The sequence below is a fragment of the Mesoplodon densirostris genome, chromosome 13, assembly GCF_025265405.1.
Source record: "Mesoplodon densirostris isolate mMesDen1 chromosome 13, mMesDen1 primary haplotype, whole genome shotgun sequence".
In the NCBI taxonomy this organism is placed as follows: domain Eukaryota; kingdom Metazoa; phylum Chordata; class Mammalia; order Artiodactyla; family Ziphiidae; genus Mesoplodon; species Mesoplodon densirostris.
Window position 1 is genome coordinate 89,725,519 of NC_082673.1, and position 19,918 is coordinate 89,745,436.

The 19,918-nt window shown below is 45.9% G+C and overlaps 1 protein-coding gene across 3 annotated transcripts in view; it reads right to left on the reverse strand.

The window, feature by feature from the left end:
* Positions 1 to 19,918, reverse strand: part of TRAPPC9 (trafficking protein particle complex subunit 9) — a 515,472-nt gene that overhangs the window by 332,276 nt on the left and 163,278 nt on the right. For all 3 annotated transcript variants that reach the window (XM_060116028.1, XM_060116029.1, XM_060116027.1), the window contains one exon: positions 7,574 to 7,698. In XM_060116028.1, the coding sequence (XP_059972011.1) occupies positions 7,574 to 7,698 (125 nt within the window). The remainder of the gene's footprint in view (positions 1 to 7,573; positions 7,699 to 19,918) is intronic.

Consider the following 19,918-nt stretch of genomic DNA (forward strand, 5'->3'; position numbering starts at 1 on the left):
AAAAATTCCTGTGGAAAGGGAATATTTGACCTAGCTATCTGGAATATCTGGGTCCAGAAAGATTTCCCAAAGGCTGAGCACTGTGCCAGGAGGCACGGACCAGGCCACGGCCATGAGGAGCTCACAGCTATGGAGAACTCGGGGACATGAGCACAGGGCCACCACTGACAGCTTGGCAGACAAGGTAACATCAGAGCATGGCCCTGGAGGAGGACTGGAGAACATGCCAGGAATCAAAGGAACTGAGAGAGAACCTCCAATCAAAGTGAACAGCCAGCGCCAATGAAGAGTACAGTGAGAGGGTACACCTGGGGAGCCAGGGTGCGTGGCCCGGTGTGGCTGCCCTCAGGGAAAGCACAACCTGTTTTTCACCTTTAAGTTCAAAGGGGGCTGTAGCAGTTTTGTGGGTGCACTTCATCAGGTTGAGGAAGTTCCCTTTTATTTCTAAGTTTGCTAAGTTTTTATTAGAAATAGATATTGTACTTTGTCAGATGCTTTTTCTTCGTCTACTGAGATGCTTATATCATTTTCTTTTTTTAGTTTGTTGATATGAAGAATTACATTTGCTGGTTTTCTAATGTTAAACCAACCTTGCATTCCTCAGATAAATGCCACTCAGTCAATATTATGGTAAAAAAATTCCCTTAAAATTTTCCTATCTATGTTCAGGAGTCTTTGCTTTTGTTTTCATAATATTTGTCTGGTTTTGGTATCAGGGTAATGCTGACCTCATAGAACGAATTAGCAGTATTCCTTCTTTCTCAAGTTTCCTTCAAGAAGAGCTTACATAAAATTTGTATTATTCCTCCCTTTATGTTTGGTAAGCTGCAATGGGTGAGCCACCTGGGCCTGGATTTTCTCTAGGGGATGGTTTTAACAAAAAATTCCGTTTCCTTAATGGATATAAGGCTATTCAGATTATCTACTTCCTTCTATGAGTAAGCTTTAATACTCTGAGTCTTTCAATGAATTTGTCTCCATTAAAAAGAATGAAATAATGCCATTTGCAGCAACATGGATGGACCTAGAGATTATCATATTAAGCTCAGTAAGTCAGAAAGAGAAAGACAAATACCATGATATCATTTATATGTGGAATCTAAAATATGACACAAATAAACATACCTACAAAACAAAAACAGACTCACAGATATAGAGAACAGACCTGTGGTTGCCAAGGGGATGAGGATGGGGAGAAAAGGACTGGGAGTATGGGATTAGCAGATGCAAACCATTATATATAGGATGGATGAACAAAGTTCTACTGTATAGCACAGGGAATTATAGTCAGTATTCTGTGATAAACCACAATTGAAAAGAATATGAAAAAAGAATATGTATGTAAAACTGAGTCACTTTGCTGTACAGCAGAAATTAACACAACATTGTAAATCAACTATACTTCAATAAAAATTTTTTTAAAAAGGAATTTGTCCATTTCACCTCAGTTTTCAAATTTATTGGCATAAAGTTTTCATAATATATCCATTATGCATTTAATACGTGTAGAACTTGTAGTGATGCCGCCTTTTTCATTCCTAATATTTTTAATTTATGTCTTTTCTCTATGATCCATCTGACTAGAAGTTGGTAGATTTCACTGATTTTTCTCAAAGAATAAGCTTTTGGTTTGTCAATATAGGGTTTTTTTTGTTTCCAGTTTCAATGATTTCTGTTCTGGTCTTTATTATTTCCTTTTCTACTCTAGGCTTAACTTCCACATTTTTTTCTACTTTCTTCAAGTTGAAGCTGAGGTTTATTGATTGAAGGCTATTCTTCTATTCCAACATAGGAATTAAGTATTATAAATTTCCCCAAACTACTGCTTTAGTGGCATCCCACAAATGATATATTGTGCTTTCATTTTCACTCATTTCAAAATACTTTCTAATTTTTTATTTCTTCTTTGACCCATGAGTTAATTATAAGTGTCATTTTGTTTCCAAATGTCTGAGGGTTTTTCAAAGATTTTTGTTATTGGTTTTTAATTTAATTTTATTACTGTCAGAATATACTTTATAAAATGAGAATCCTTTTAAATTTGAAATTTGTTTTGTGGCCCTCTGTATCAGGGCTCTCCAGAGAAACAGAACCACAAGCCAATAGGGCACGTGTGTTGGCAATATTTGTGTGTACACATGTACAAAGAGATTTATTGTGGTGGCTGGCAAGTTTGAGATTCGTAGGGCAGGTTGATGGGCTGGAAACTCAGTCAGGAGCTATGTCACAGCCTTGAGGCAGAATTCCTTCTCCATTTTTGGAGAAAGGGATTTTGGAAATTTCTCCCCCCAAAATTCTCAATTTCTGCTCAAAGGCCTTCAGCTGGTTGGATGAGGCCTACCCATATTATGAAGAATAACCTCTTTAACTTAACTGGTGGTAAGTGTTAATCGCATCTCCAAAATCACTTTACAGCAACATCTAAACTCGTGTTTGACCAAACAACTGGGCACCGCAGCCTAGCCCCATTGACACACAAAATCTAACCATCATAGCCCCAATATGGTCTACTTTGGTAATTGTTCTATGCGCCCCTGAAAAGAACATGCACTCTGTACCTAACTGTTCTATAAATGTTGATTACGTCAAATTGATTGACAGAGAAGATCTGAACAATACTATCTCTACTCATTTCTGTCTACTTTTTCCAACAATTACTGAAGGATATGGAACTCTCTCAATTTATTTATGTCTTCTTGCCATTCTATCAGTTTTTGCTTCATGCATCTTGAAGCTCTTATTAGGTACATAAATATTTATGGCTTACATTTTCTTGAGGAATTGAGCCCTTTACTATATGAAAAGACCTTTTTATCTTTGGTAATATTCTTTTCTCTGAAGTTTACTTTTCTCTGTTCTCCATAAGGCCACTCCAGATTTTTCATTAGTGTAAGCATGGTATACCTTCCTCCATCCATTTAGTTTCAACCTTTTTTTTTTTTTTTTTTTTTGCAGTACGCAGGCCTCTCACTGTTGCAGCCTCTCCCATTGCGGAGCACAGGCTCCAGACGCGCAGGCTCAGTGGCCATGGCTCACGGGCCCAGCCACTCCATGGCATGTGGGATCTTCCCAGATCGGGGCACGAACCCGTGTCCCCTGCATCGGCAGGTGGACTCTCAACCACTGCGCCATCAGGGAAGCCCCTAGGTTCAACCTATTTTTGTCTTTATATTTAAAATTCATTACTTGGAGGTAGCTAGAGTTGGGTCTTGCTTTTTTTATCCAATCTGACATTCTCTACCCGCAATTAGAGTATTTGCACTACTTACTTTCGATCTGATTACTGATACGGTTAAGTTTATCACCCACCATCTTGCTATGTCTTCTATCTGCCCCATTTTCCTTTGTTTCCTTTGTCCTCCCTTTACTCCTTCTTTTGGACTAACTGAATATTATTTATGCTTCAACTTCTACCACCTTCGTTGGCTTATTTGCTATAACTTTTTTTTTTAATGGTTGTAGGGAACTTCCTTAATATGATACAGGGCAGGTATAAAAACTCTACAGCTACCATCACACTTAATGATGAAAGACTGAATGGTTTATCTCTACAATCATGAACAAGACTAGTACAATAAAGCAGGGAAAGGAATAAGTTAGCCTGCTCGGAAAGGAAGAAGTAAATCTTTCTACTCACAGACAATCTGAGCATCTACTTAGCAAAGCCTTGTTGGATTTAAGATTGACTACTTGATTTTGAAGATTCCTCTGAGTTTTGTCATATGTGCATGTATTAGTGGACACAGTCATCATCTATTATTTTGACACAACAGGCACACAGGAGAGGGAAGACAACCCCAGCACGGCCACAGGACAGGATGCAGGCAGCCATGTGGCGCATCTAGGACAGGCAGGCAGGGTCCAGGCTGGGTGGGCAACACCACCTGACGAGATGAGGCCTGGCCTCTGCCTGCTCTGTAACCAGGGGACGCCTTCACCACACCCTTCAACTCATCCGTTCAGGCAACCCCCAGTTCTGTTCCTCCTCCCCAACTTGTGTATTGTTTTTAATAAAACACCTGCCCAAGTATTATTTCAATAGATCTTCACTAACAACCTGTGAGAAAGGACTTTCTCCCCAACTTGCAGGTGATCAAACTGGGGCTCGGGGGTTTTAAGTGAGTGGCTGAGGCCCCTGGATGGACTGTGTAGGTGTCAGAGCAGCAGGGAGACAGCAGAACATGCAGGGGCAGGAGCACCTACAGCCTCAGCTCAAACCCTCACCATCCGGAAAGCGGCCGGCATGACACTGGTTCCCACGGGAGGTGCCCGTGGACAGAGCTGTTACCCTGATGGCCGAGGCTGTTGGCCTGTTCCCTGATGTTTTTAAAGACAGGGTGTTGTTGACAAGGGTGGGCACGTACCAGCAAGCTCCCCAGAACCACAAGTGCACAGAGCCCAAGGGCAGGCCCGGCTGCCCCGCCTCCCGGTGACCTTTGGTTTTGTTGGGATTTCCAGGTGCTTCTCGGCAGGCTACCAGTGGTTGTGACGCGTTTGCAGAGCACCGCTGTCGATGGAGGGAAACTGGGGTGTATTTAGCAGCCGGACAGGAGGGGGCCTCGGCCGGATTTAGCTCTGGCTGTGGGGCAGGCCCTCCAGCCTCTCTGAGTGCTTTACGCTCCAGGCCCGAGTAGGACAGGGCCCCATGCAGCTCCCATCTTTCTGGGTAGTCTGGCCCTGGAGGCTGTAAATTGGATGCCTCCATCAGGCAAAGCTGCAGGGAGCCTCGAGCGGGACACGGCACAGCCAACAGGCGAGAGGCCTCCCGTCTGTCCATGCGTCCCCATTTCTGCAGCCCCAGCCCAGGACAAGCGGTCCCCAAGCTAAGCCCCTACCGGGCAGGCTCTCAGTGCAGCCCTGCCACATTCCAGGCACGCGGCCACATTTCGTGCACACGGTATTAACTCAGAAGGCAGGGCCGAGCCTTGCTGTCACTGGGGAGCTGGCTCAGCAGCGCCAAGAAAATGGTCGAGAGACTCCAGGTCGGCCACCCAGTGCCCAGCCTAACCGGGGCTGCTCCCCCGTAACAGCCAGCGGGGCTCATTCACCAAGTCTCATTTCTCTCTCAAAATACAGGAATCAAGTCCCAGTCCATTACCAGTTCTTGATTTGATCAGCTTTGTTTCTCCTCCCTGCCCAGCTCTTCTATTATTTAAGCCTCCCAACAACCCCATGAAAGGAGCATGATTACTCCATTTGACAGATGGAGAAACTGAGGGTCAGACAGGCCATACTGCAGAGTCTAACTTACAGGAATATTATGTCTAATGTGCACCCACTTCACACAATCTGTTTTCAATCCTAGAAGATTCTTCAGGGTGTGCAGAAACGCCGGGAATAAATGCGGACAGACATGCCGTGAACCAAACGGGGGGAGGAATCTTTCTGGGAAATCCGAAGAAACACATGTTATCTTTTCCCACTTCTTGAGGGGCTCCCCAGAAGCCACTTTCACTGAATTACTTGTTTCCATGACTACACCATTCCTCAGTGAGGTTTACAGGTTTAGCACGTTCCCAGTTAAAGCCGTTCCTGCTCTGGGGAGACGGCTGATGTAACAGGCTCAGCAGCGCCAGGAGGCTCCCACATGACAGCACCAGAAGCACAGGAGCCACTCACAGACGCCACTCCTGTGCCGAACCTCACAAGTTCAACTGAACCACGAGGACGCGTCTGGACGACCAGGGAGACTTGCGACATTTCACAGGTTTGGACTCACTGCACCCCTCGCCAACAGACCTCAGACAAACTGGGTGACTCCCTCTCGGCACAAAGGCTCCCACGAGGTCAGCACATCCACCCGACAGCATTCCTGACAGCTCTAAAAGGAGACTGGTGTGTGTGGATGCGGATAAAAGAGAATCGTGGGCTTCCCTGGTGGCACAGTGGTAAAGAATCCACCTCTCAATGCACGGGACATGGGTTCGAGCCCTGGTCTAGGAAGATCCCACATGCCGCGGAGCAACTAAGCCCGTGCGCCACAACTACTGAGCCTGCGCTCCAGAGCCCGTGAGCCACAACTACTGAGCCCGCGTGCTGCAACTACTAAGCCCACATGCCTAGAGCCCGTGCTCTGCAACAAGAGAAGCCACCGCAGTGAGAAGCCCGCGCACCGCAACAAAGAGTAGCCCCCGCTCGCCACAACTAGAGAAAACCTGTGTGCAGCAACGAAGACCCAACGCAGCCAAAAATAAATAAATTAAATACATAAATAAAAAGAAGATCGTGCTACAGCTGCCATCAATGGCAGACGGAGACGGGGAGGCCACAAGGCCAACTGCCGAGGCAAAGGTAACGCTGCTGAGGGGCCTGACCCGGGAGGAGGAACACCTGAGATGGCAGGGAAGTGACATCCGGGGCCTGGGAGGAAGCCCCTTCCCCAGCTTCTCCCCCGTGGCTCCCTGCCAACGGTCACCCCCACAGCATCTATGCTTGCGGAACCTCTATGCCTTCAGTCCCGCTGGTGGGACTCTTCTTCCACATCCCGGGGCCCTTGGCCAACACTACAGCCCTGACGCACAGCCATCAAGCTTCTGTGTCTGAGTGACGGAGACTCCCAGCTTACGCCACCTTCCTCTTTCCCGCAGGGCCCTAAACGGAGAAGACTCTCCCCCCAAAACCCAGCTCCTCAGCACTTCAGCCCACCGACGCGACCTCTCTCCACCCAGGTGGGCGCGTTCCCTCCACCACGGCCTCATGGCAGACGGTGTCCAGGTCCTTCCACCATCATCTTGTTTTCGTCAAGCGCAGCCGCGATGGCTCACAATCTGTTGTCCCACTGACTCACAGCCAGTTTGGCCAAGCTCTTCTAATGGGTCTAATCAGTCAGTGACCCTGTTAAACACCAAGAACATGAGCAGTGCCCCCAAAGGCTGGGCCCGAACACATGCCTACTGAAGTCATTCTTGGCGACTTTGCTGCCTGCTCCCCAGTCACAGCTGCTGAGACCTCTCGTCCCCTCGCTCTACACACGCTCCCCGGGCAGGCGCATCCCAGCCAAGCTTTCCAGGTGCTGACAAGTCGCTGACCACCGAGAGCTCTGCCCCGACTCCCCTCGTGCTCTGAGGAGACAGCTCATCTCTGCTCAGGCTCCAGGCCCAAGGCACCTGTGCACCAATGCTCACTCGTTACTTGTATATTCATTCCGGCTGCCCTGGTGCCCATAAACCAACCAGTAGAAGGAGTCACCTAAGGATTAAGAAAAGTTTACGGGATAAACATCTGAACTGAGAATAATGGTACGATAGATCAATTTTTTAAATGAACAAGAAAAAAGCAGGCGACGTTCTACTTTCATCAGTACGGTCCTAGATTCAACCCACAAATTCCCAAAACTTCAGGAAATCAAGAGTCCACCACGACACGAGGCACTCAGGCTTCAGTGTAACTGCTCCCCGAACCTCACCCAGAAGGAGAAATAACGAGAACCCAGCTTTCCACAAACACAGATCTGTTATCAAATACACGCTTCCTTTCCTTTCTGAAAAATACTCAGAACTTTGCCTCCGAAAGGCTCGGCAGAAACCCAGAGCGTCAAGCCCCTTGGCGGGCTGCCCCGTGGGGGCCGACTCACCTTCACGTGACCCAGGTCTCCAGGCCGGCTGCCCTCAGCGGGGTTCACGGGCTTGCTCTCCACCCGGGGCCTCATGACCTGGCGGAAGGGGCTGCACAGCGGAAAGCCACTCACACTGATGCTGTCTGAAAGATGAGAATAAAATTGTAAGTGAGAAGTTAACTTTTTGTTTTAATGCAGGAGATCTTATGCAAAAATCACTAATATCTGGAGTGATGCTCCCATGTGTGCACTCACTCCTCTACCTCGTGTTAACTACAACCGCCCGGTGAATCTCCCATGAACGTAGAGTCACACCTACCACAGGTCAAAGTTGAGGACATACCACTTCTGAAAAACGCCAGGTGCCTACCATCTGTCAGGAGGCACAGCCGCAGCACCGCGTCACCTGCATCCGCCCCCAGCTTCCTGTGCTCAGACAGCACCAAGCTGCCTTTACCTTCCAGCCTTCGTACGAGCTGCCCCCTCAGCCTCCGTTCACGCGGTGGCTTCACCGTGCCACTCGAACTTAGTCTAAAAGCCCATCCCTCTTCCAATTTCAGGAGGCCACTACTGTGTCACAGGACCATATGTAAACCTCTGTAGAGCGCTCACTGCCACCTGTTCTTTTTCTTACTTGGTGATCTTACCTGTCAGTCTAATCCAGGACTCCTCCTGGATTAGACCAACCCAGCCGCTGAGAACAACTCGAGAACGCAGACAAGGCACTGGAGGGCTAACAAGGCAGGGAGGAACTCCAGGACCACGATCCGGCAGAAGGAAATACAGGGACACAGGCCTGGCATTAAAGTTCCCCAGAGGTGCCTGCAGCTCCCTGAAGAACTGACCAAGAGGCTGAGAATCTGAGCAGAGCCTTTCACACTCAGGTGGGAAAACAGTGACATTCTGTGTCCCCTAAAAAGAGTGGATGGTAAGCCCTAGAGGCTTTGGGTGGGACTCAAAAGGATGACACACTAAGTGAAGGATAGACTGGAAATAAAGCAGCCGCCCAGGGACCGGTGCCCAACTGTGAATCAGGTCAGTACCTGTAACCAGATTCAAGCAATTCTCCTGCCACATTCCCTGTCACCCCTACTCTGTCCTGTGTCTTCTCACCTTTGTGCACCTCTGACAACCACCTTTGCGGATCCTAATATCCCCCATTCTTCACCATGCAGCCGCCCTGCCTGGAAATACTCCTTCCTCCGAGTCCTGGCAATTCGTCTACACTGAGACCCACGATCACTACAGCTGGCCCCGTATCCAGGAAGACAGGCTGCGAGGCAGGGCCACGGTGGGGACTCAGACGGGTCAGGGCATAGAAAATGTTTGTCACAAGACCTGGTGCCTGGCAAACATGCGGCAAAAACAGCTACTGTTATTATAGCAACCTATATGCATGTCCCAGATTCCTTACATGACTATAAACTCACTGAGGGCAGAATTCTTATCAATGTCACTCTCATACACCCCCCACAGGAGCTGGCACAGGCTCTAGCACATCGTAAATCCACAGTAAACGAATAAATCACAGGGTCAAATTTGGTAGTTTAGGGCTTCCCTGGTGGCGCAGTGGTTGAGCGTCCGCCTGCCAATGCAGGGGACGCAGGTTCGTGCCCCGGTCCGGGAGGATCCCACATGCTGCAGAGTGGCTGGGCCCGTGAGCCATGGCCGTTGAGCCTGCGCATCCGGAGCCTGTGCTCCACAATGGGAGAGGCCACAACAGTGAGAGGCCCACGTACCGCAAAAAAAAAAAAAAAAAAAAAAATTTGGTAGTTTACACACGATGGTCAACGAAAATTCCATCATCCCAAAGTCACATTTAACAATCAACTCAATTCATGGTTAACTGAAATTTCATCATGTGTCTCTGTGCAAAGACCCATTTGCAAAAGTCAGTCCAAAGCTGTGAGATTTGAATGGGTTTTTCTCTCCCTTTTCTCATTCTCCCAGCCTCATGGGCATAATCTGTAAAACCTCTCCACTACACCCCAGTACCTGCTGTGAGGGAACTAGTATTATGAACACAGACATTTGCAAAACACAAACTCCACACTCTTCAGCTAGAAACTAGGTCACGTGAAGCCTGTGAGCCCCAAGGTCACCCCTGCTGAGTTAAGGCAGGTGCCCAACAGATTTTTACATGCCACCTCTCGCTCCCCCACGCACAGCCTGGAGCACAGCGAACGTCACTCTTCCCTAGAGAAAGTTTCCGTCATTAGCATAGTATGCAAGTGCTGCTAGCTGCCAAAGGCCTGAGGTCCTTTTCTGCCTTGGAAATACCGATCCTGTTTTACACCTGTAACAGTGCTCAAGGCCTCCTCTCTGCAGCGGTCCAGAGGCTCCAGGCTGTAAATGTCCTGAGCAGCGGCTTGGTCTCTCCTCCTTCCTTGTGGAACAGCTCCGGCCCCACCCCAGGTTGTTCTGGCGGGACCAGGGGTGGCTCTAATCCAGCCATGGTGAGAGATGGAAACGTCCCATCAACGGTGGTTGATCCACAGGACGAACATGAGACCCCAGAAGGGTCTTGTTGAGTCTTTCTGAGATTTGATCTATAAAGGGCGGAGCAGGTGGGGTGGATCTTCCTTTGAATCGTTATGTTCTCAAGATACAGGTTTGGGCCTTCCTGCAGCCATCCTCCCACCACACTGCAAGGGTGAGTGAGTCACACAACCCTGTGACCTCAGTTTTCTTGACTCTAAAATGGGGACCAGCTCCCGGGAATCAGTGAAAAGTACAAATCTGCAGTGTCTTAGAACTGGAGGGAGGTAGGATGTGGGCACTCAGCCAAAAAGGCTAAAAATTACATCTGAAATTTGCCTCCTTTTCTGACAACGACTTCAAAGCCTCAAAGAAACCTCAGAAACCTGTAATCTTCAAGCTCAGGGAAAAAAAATATACTAAAACAGCTACTCTCCGGCTTCTTTATAGATTAAAGGATTCCGGCCCCTAATCCAATTGAGAATGGAAAAGACAAGCTATGCATACATTATAAATGGGGACCGAAGATCAGCAGCTCTGTCCCCATGGGAGACAGAGGGATGGGAGGGAGAAGCCAGCCTCGGGAAGGCCGGAAGAGGAGCACTGCAGCCACATAAGGACAGAGCTGCAGAGGAGGAGGCCGCCGCACAGGGTGGCGAGAGGCTGGACGGAGCCAATGGAGCGAGCAAGGAAGGCGCCGCTCCCAGCTGGGCGGGTGGAGGGCAGCAAATTCTGTTCAACCATTTCGGCCAATTTTCCTGCCAACACAGGCTACCACAAATAGAACAGAGAACAGATTGGGATGACAAGTAATAGGAAGACAAGACCAAAAAAGTTACAAACAGACGAAGGCAGCCTCGTAGGAAGACCGCAGAGCTGAGTGGATTTAGGAGGACAGAGGGTATTTAAGAATGGGACGAGCCTGGTAGATCGTCATGAATCAAAGTGAGCTTTTAGAGAGAATTTCACAGTTGCTGTTTATAGTGCTCAATTTTTCTATTAAGAGCATCTCTGTGGGCAATTCAGAAATACAATTTTATATGCTAAAATAGTACGTGTCTCTCGAAGTCAGCTTTATCACAGCCACAGTGACAACTGGTAGAAATGACAGCTGAAAGTGGGATGTGTGTGGTGGGAAGAAAAAGCACAGTCGCAATAAAAATACTGCAACTAAGAAGGGCTGGAGGCTGCGTGTTCACGGCGGGCTCAGCACAGCACTGGGCGCTTAGGACACGTCATGTAGCTGCTCCTCACGCCCTGCCAGGCGGGCATGATTTTATCAGTTCTAGAGGTGAGGAAGCTGAGCTCCCGAGAAGGTAAGTAACCTAGTAGCTCATCAGAGGCACAGCCAGAACTAGAAGTCAGGACTGTCGGATTTGTGATGACCCAGCAAAACTGGCACAAACAACATGCTTCAGCCCTGACGTGAGCTCATCAAACCTCCCCAGCCAGGCTGCTCTGCAGTGCACCATCCCACGAAACTAACACAAGGCCCCTCGCAATGGCTTGGCATCCGTCTCCGGTGAGGCGGCCACTCCAGAAATGTGTCCATTTTTGTGCACTTTCAAAAGAGACACAAATGCTGAAGGCTGAATACACACTTTTCTCACTGGTGACAGGTACATGAAATAAACCAAACTGGAATAAAATACATTTACAAAGGCCAAAGGAGACAACCATCTCCCAGTGGGAGTTTGTCAGGGTATGGTTCCAGGTAGAATATATTTTGAAGATGCTTTCTCAATTATTCATAAAGTCCGTGGGTGCCAAAGAGCCCATCTGGTTATCATAACATATCCTCAAGAAAACCAAAGAAGTAGAAGCATTTGGCTCAGAAATTAGACAATACTCATCCTCAATTTCCATAGAGAAGTGGTGTGTTTATTCATTCAGAAACTTTGGGATATGCTTAGCAAGAAAAAATAATTCATGTAGAAACAGTGGCCTTCATATACCATTCAAACGGAAACAGCCCTCCCTCCATCCCCCTGGCCTTCCCTCCTGCTCAAGTCGGGGAGCAGCGCCCCTCCTGTGGGGCCCAATCGGTGCCTCACTGCTCTCGCCCCACGAACGGCCTCCCGGGATGTCTGCAGCCTCTTCCTCCTGCGCGCATTCTCATTCCAGGCACCCCCACCCAGTACCAGGGCTTCTCATTTTAACCTCGTTACAGAGACAACAATTAGCATATCATAACCTGCATTTGTTTCAACTGCACAACTGGAGGAGTTCTGACGTTCCTAAAACAAGCAACACAATTGAGACGGTGAACATATCCACCTACTGCCAGGTTCCCCGTGCATCCTCGCACATCCTCACCGCCACCCTCCTGGCCAGATGCCCACTGCTGGCACCAGACATGAGGGTGCGTTTCCCAGAAGTTAACACATTATACATTATACATATTGTACATTAATCTACTCTTCTCTGTCAGGCTTCTTTCACTCAGCACACTTATCTCGGAATCATCCTGAGTTTTGTGCACATCAATAGTTCACTCCTTTCTATGGCTCAGTAGTATTCCAGTGAGTGGATATAACACAATTTGTTTTTCCACTCACCTACTGATGAACACTTAGGTTGTTTCTGGTTATTACAAATAAAGCTGCTCTGAACATCTGTGTACAAGTCATTGTATGGACATATGCTGTCAGTTCTCCTGGTCCAACATCCAGGAATAAGTTGGCTGGGTCATATGCTAAGTGTATATTTGATTTTCCAAGAAAGTTATTAATGAGTTGTTAATATGCTTGCAAACAATAAAAAGGAATTCAAAGGAATAAATAAGGAAGATGAGCCTGTCAAAAACTGAGCAGGCAATTTAAGAACAAATATCACCTCTTTGGGGGTTTTTTGGTTGTTTTTTGTTTTCTTTGGCAGCATCACATGGCTTGGGGGATCTTAGTTCCCCGACCAGCGACTGAACCCGGGCCATGGCAGTGAAAGAGCTGAGTGCTAACCACTGGACCGCCAGGGAACTCCCAAAATATCACCTCTTGAAGTGAAAAACAAATTGGGTAATTTAAACACTCTTTAAAGAGCCAAACAGAAAATTAGGCAAAAAGAAAAAGTTAGTGAACTGGAAAAAAGAGGAGTGGAAATGATCTAGAATGTGGCACATGGAGAAAGATGACAAATGTGAAAGAACATTAGAGGCCATGGAAGAGTGAGAGGCTACACAGGTGAACGGGAGTTAGGGAAGCAGGTGAGAGTAAACTGGGGAAAGTTGGTATCTGAAGAGAGACAACTGAACATTTTTCATAATGGAAAAATGTGAATCCTCAAATTCAAAAAGCACAAAAAAGCTCAACGGGACCAACAAAAGGAAACACAAACCTAGAAATGACACAGTAAACCTGCAGACTACTGAAAAATAAGAATAAGATCTTTTTGAAAACATACAGGGGATTGATATATATACACTAATATGTATAAAATAGATAACTAATAAGAACCTGCTGTATAAAAAAATAAATAAAATTCTAAAAAAAAACCATACAGGGACATGTCCACACAAAAACGTGTACACAGATGCTCATAAGAGCATTAATCATAGCAGCCAGAATGGAAACAATTCAAAGATCCGTCAACTGACGAACTGATGAACAGAAACAGTCTGTCCATACAACAGAATATTACTCATCCTCAAAAAGGAATGAGGGGCTGGCACAGGCTGCAACATCGATGACCCCTGAAACATCATGCCAAGCGGAAGAAGCCAGACACAAAAGGCCACAGATTGTATGGTTCCATTTATATGAAATGTTCAGAATAGGTAAATCCATAGAGACAGAAAGTAGATTTCTAGTTATCAGGGGAGGGGAGAATGGTGAAGGGCCCCTAATGGGTTTGGGGTTTCTTTTGGGGATGATAAAAATGTTTTGATTTTGGTTGATTGCACAACTCTGAATATACTAAAAGTTACTGAATTGTACACTTTAAATGGATGAATTTATGGTATGTGAATTGTATCAATTTTTTTAAAATTAAAGGATATAAACACTTAGGGGGGGAAAAAAGAAAAATGGAGATTGTATCCAAAGGAACAATAATTACACCAACAGCTAACTTCAACAGCAATGGAAGCCATTAGACAGTATGAATTCATCTTCAAAGTATTTAAGAAAATTTACCTGCTAATCTAGAATTATGTACACAGCAGAACTTCCTATTCTTAGAAATAACTGGTGACATAAAGACATTTCAGAACAAAAGCTGAGCAAACTTACCACCAACACATCCTCACTAAAGGAATTCAACAAGAAAAGGAACCCTCATACACTGTTGGTGGGAGGGTAAATTGGTGCAATCACTATGGAAAACAGTACAAAGTTCCTCAAAAACCTAAAAATATAGCTACCATATGATCCAGCAATTCCACTCTCCTGGGTATATATCCAGAAGACACGAAAACACTAATTCAAAAAGATACATGCACCCTGATGTTCTTAAGCAGCACTACTCACCACAGCCAAGACATGGAAGCAACCCAAGTGCCCATCACCAGACAAATGGAGAAAGAAGATGTGGTGCATATACACAATGGAATATGACTCAGTCATAAAGAAGCATGAAATTCTGCCATGAAGCCTATGCTATGAATGAGGTAGCATTACACAGACACAGTGTTTTGAAGTTGCTGCCCTAAAATCTGAGAGTAGGATCTCCTTCTGGTGTCCCAGGCAAGAGAGGAAACAAAGGCCTCGTTCCACAACGCCGTGCGTACAAGGCACACGTTCTCACAGTAACGTCCAGCTGTCACCTCCAAGGCTAAGTGTGAAATCCATACTTTTTCACAGCAGACAAGGTGTTCAACGTGCTACAGGAGCCAGTTTCCAACGAGATCTTGTTTGGGAGCCTGTTGCTGATGATCACCTTTGCTGGAAAGTGACACCATTTGAGTCACTGGCCACACAGGAAGACAACTACAGTGGACTTTTAAACCATCTGACGGTCCTCTTAGCTTCAGGACATTACCGAGTTTCTCCCCCTCTAAAGATGGTTAAGAAAAAAGGAAACAAGTGAAACCGAAGCAGGTGACACTTGGCCGAAGGATCTCAGGGACCCCTAGAGACAGAGCCCTGAAATGGGAGCCCAAAAGTGGCACCTTCTTTTCTTTGGAAATCTTCAAAGGAAGTGAAGGATTAAGATACTTGAGGACATACTGTAGAGCACAGGGAACTATAATCAATATCCTATGATAAACCATGATGGAAAGGAACATGAAAAAGAAGATATATATATATATATATGTATATGTATGTATAACTGAATCACCTTGCTGTACAGCAGAAATTAACAACATTGTAAGTCAACTATACTTCAATAAAAAATTTAACAAAAGAGACGTGAGGACATGTGTTCAAATCCCAGATGTGCTCCCTTTGTCTGTCCAGAACAGATTTGCTTAAAGGAGCACTGGACGTGGAGACAAAAGCCCTGGCCCTGCCCCCCGCCCGCCCCCAGCCTTGGGAAAGACTGATCACTAATCAACAGGAAAGGTGCCAGCAGCGCTGATAAATGCTGCTCTCACGTTTCCACTCTGGATCTTACACATCTTTTATATCTTGTTTACATGTAGTATTCCATCTCTACTTAAAGAGAAACACAAATAAATGAACATCAATTCTCCAAAGAAAGCCACAGAAATAGCTCAATTAGCATATGTTATTTTAGGATAAAATCAGGAAAACAAAACCAGAGTACTGCCAATTTGAAACTGGAAATAGGATGCTTTTTCCACAAGATAACAAAGGGAGAGCGATGGTCCCAGGCCAAGTAATGACACATGCTTGTTCTTTTAGAAACAAGAAATTCAAAGTACAGTCTGAATGTCTGAGCCCTCTTCACAGCTGTCCTCAAGCACTGCACATTTCTAAAAGACTGGGAAAGTCATTATTTCTTCATTAAAGAGTCAGCCAAATCACAGAAATCACAGAGCTGAGAGTTTCAAGTCAGAACACTAATTTTAGGAATTATCTAAAGAAAAAGTTCAAGCCAGCATCATCCCCCAAAACCTTTCCTCTCCAACAAATTCGTTGTTGATACTTACAGGGCAAACTCTCTTAAGGAATAACTGTTAGAATCTCTCTCTCTCTCTCTCTCTCACACACACACTTCAACAACTAAGTTCCCGGAACTTGCTTTCTGCTACAGTTTTTACACATGCATGAAAAACTAATTTCCCGGGCCTCCCTGGTGGCGCAAGTGGTTGAGAGTCCGCCTGCCGATGCAGGGGATACGGGTTCGTGCCCCGGTCTGGGAGGATCCCATATGCCGCGGAGCGGCTGGGCCCGTGAGCCATGGCCGCTGAGCCTGCGCGTCCGGAGCCTGAGCGTCCGGAGCCTGTGCTCCGCAACGGGGGAGGCCACAACAGTGAGAGGCCCGCATACCGCAAAAAAAAAAAAAAAAAGGTGCTCAACCATCACTAATCATCAGGGAAATGCAAACCAGAACCACAACGAGATATCATCTCACATACTTTAGAATGGCTGTTCTCAAAAAGACAAGAGATTAGTGTAGGCAATGATGAGTAGACAAAGAAAAAAGTGCACCCTTGTGCACTGTCGATGGGGATGTAAATTGGTGCAGTCATTGTGGAAGAAGCGTGGAGATTCCTCAAAAAATAAAAAATAGAACTACCATATCATTCAGCAATCCCACTTCTGAGTACATATCCAAAGGAAATGAAAAAAGGATCTCAAAGAGATATCTGCACTCCATATTTTTACAGCATTATTCATAATAGCCAAGATGAGGAAACAACCTAAGCATACATCTACAGATGAACAGACACAGAAGATGTGATATATGTATACACAATGGAATATAATTCCAAGAGAAAGAAGAAAATCCTGCCACTTGCAACAACATGGATGGACCCTGAGGGCATTATGCTAAGTGAAATAAGTCAGAGAAAGACAAATACTGTATGATATCACTTATATGTGAAATCTAAAAAAGACATACCTGTAGAAACAGAGAGAGAATGGTGGTTACCAGGGGCTGAGAGGCAGGCAAAATGGGGAGATGTTGGTCAAAGTGTACAAGCTTGCAGTTAGAAGATCAGCATGTTCTGGGGACCTAGTGCACAGCATGGTGATTATAGTTAACAGCACTGTATTATATGTTTGAAAGTTGCTAAGAGAGTAGATCTTAAGAAGTAGATCTTAAAAAAGCAACAGTAATTAAGTGATGTGATGGTGGCCTTAGCTAAGGTGATAATCATTTTGCAATATACAAATGTATCAAATAAACACAATGTACACCTTAAACTTATACAATGTTCTATGTCAATTATCTCAATAAAGCTGCAAAACAGATAACTAATGATGCTGCACACCTTTCATTTCTTATTGTTGGATATACACTTTTGTGAGGGGTCTATTAAAATATTTTCTTTGTTTTTTACTGGGCAACATCATTAGTTATCTGGGAAAAGCCGATTAGAACACAATGAGGTTACACATGAACAAGAACAGCTAAAATTTAAAAGACTGACCCTACCAATCAGTGGTGAGGATCTGGAGCACCAGAGAACTGGTGTGCATGCAGATGGTGTGTGTAAATCAAAATAAGCAGGTTGAAAATCTGGATGACTGTAGAGCTATCAAAGCTCAACATACACATAACCTGTGATCCAGTAAAACCACTTCTGGGCACACACCCAACGAAAATGTGGGCTGATGTCCACCAAATACCTGTACAAGAAAGTTTATTATTCATAATAGCCAAAAAGCAGAAACAACCCAAATGTCCATCACGAGTAGATTGGATAAACTGTGGTATTTTCACACAGTGGAATATCACCCACCAATAAAAAGGAACAAACAAATGCAACACAGAACAACATGCATGAATCTCAGGTATAATGCTGAGTGGGAAAAAAGACACAGAGGACTTCTGATCTCCAGAACTGTAAGAGAATAAATTTGTGCTGTTTAAAGCAAAAAAAAAAAAAAAAAAAAAAAAAAAAAGACACAAAAGAGCATATACTGTATTTATTTCTTCTATATGAAAGACAAGAACAGGCAAAACTAATCTATGATGATCAATGTCATAATTAGTTACCTTGATGCAGGGTTATCAACAGGGAGAGAACAGGAGAGGACTGGTGGGGTGCTGGAAAAATCACCCCCATCTGGGTCTGGGTGGTGGGTGCAAGGGTGAATATGAATATACAAATAAATTCGGAGGCAGAGTCAAGATGGCAGTGCTGGAAGATGCGGAGTTAGCGTCTCCCCACAACTAGGGCACCTGTCGGGCGCTGGTGGGGGACTGTGACACCCAAGGAGACAGGAGGAACCCCAAAGTGAACCGGTAGGACGTCGGGGGACTGAGTGGGGAGGAGAAGTGGAGGCCAGACAGGATCGGCACCCCTGAGGCCAGGGAGATCAGGAGAGGCAGGCAGGAGGGACTCTCGGGAAGAGCGGGAGAGGAGCAGAGGGCGATCTCCTGGCCCACTGGGGCCGGGGAGCCTGCTGAGCTCCCAGGCCGATCCCCTGCTCTCCAGAGCCCCCTCCAGGCCACGTAGGTCCTTGGGGGCACAGGAGGGAGGCTGGGGGGATCAGAAGAGGCAGGCAGGAGGGACTCTCCAGGAAGAGCGGGAGAAGAGCAGAGGATGATTGCCCCTCCCACTCAGGCACGGGGAGCCTGCTAAGCTCCTAGGTGAGGTCCCCTGCCCTCTAAGACCAGGGGTGGGGGGCACGCCTGGACCCCTTCTGTTCCCTGAGCCTAAGCCCCACCCCCCACAGCCCCCAGGGCCCATTAGCCCCGCCCACCACCCAAACATCACCCTTGCTTAGGCCCCGCCCTCCACCACTAAGGACTTCCGCCCCCCTTTTTTTTTCTTTTCCCTCCTCCTCTTTTATACTATTATGGTACTTATGTACCTTCCGGTTGTTGATTCATCTATATTTTTATTTTTATATACTGCCTAACATATCTGTTAGTTTCCTAGTCTTATTTTATTTTTTACTTTGTTATTGTTTTTTTTGTTGTTTTTTTTGCCACCCCAGGCAGCTTGCGGGATCTTGGTTCATGAACCCAGGGTCGGGCTGAAGCTCCTGCATGTCGGAGCTCTGAGTCCGAACCACTGAACTAACAGAGAACCTCAGACTGCAGGGAATATTCATTGGAGTGACGTCTCACAGAATTCCTCATCTCAGCACTAAGACCCAGTTCTACCCACCAAAACCCAGCTCTACCCAATAGCCTACAACTCCAGTGTTGGAAGCCTCAGGCCAAACAACCAGTAAGACAGGAACAGACTCCCACTCATTAAAAAAAAAAAAAAAAAGAGAGACAGCAAAAAATTCTCACAGATGAAGGAGCAAGGTAAAAACCTAGAAGTCCAAATAAATGAAGAGGAAATAGGCCATTTACCTGAAAAAGAATTCAGAGTAATTATAGTAAAGATGATCCAGAATCTCGGAAACAGAATGGAGGCATGGATAGAAAAAATACAAGAAATGTTTAACAAAGATCTAGAAGAACTAAAGAACAAACAAACAGAGATGAACAACACAATAACTGAAATGAAAAATACACTAGAAGGAATCAGTAACAGAAACTGAGGCAGAAGAACGAATAAGTGAGCTGGAAGACAAAATGGTGGAAATAACTGCCAAGGAGCAGAATAAAGAAAAAAGAATGAAAAAAAAAGTGCGGACAGTCTCAGAGACCTCGGGGACAACATTAAATGCACCAACATTCGAATTATAGGGGTCCCAGAAGAAGAAGAGAAAAAGAAAGGGTCTAAGAAAATATTTGAAGAGATTACAGTTGAAAACTTCCCTAACCTGGGAAAGGAAATAGTCACCCAAGTCCAGGAAGCACAGAGAGTCCCATACAGGATGAACCCTAGGAAAAGCACACCAATATGCATAT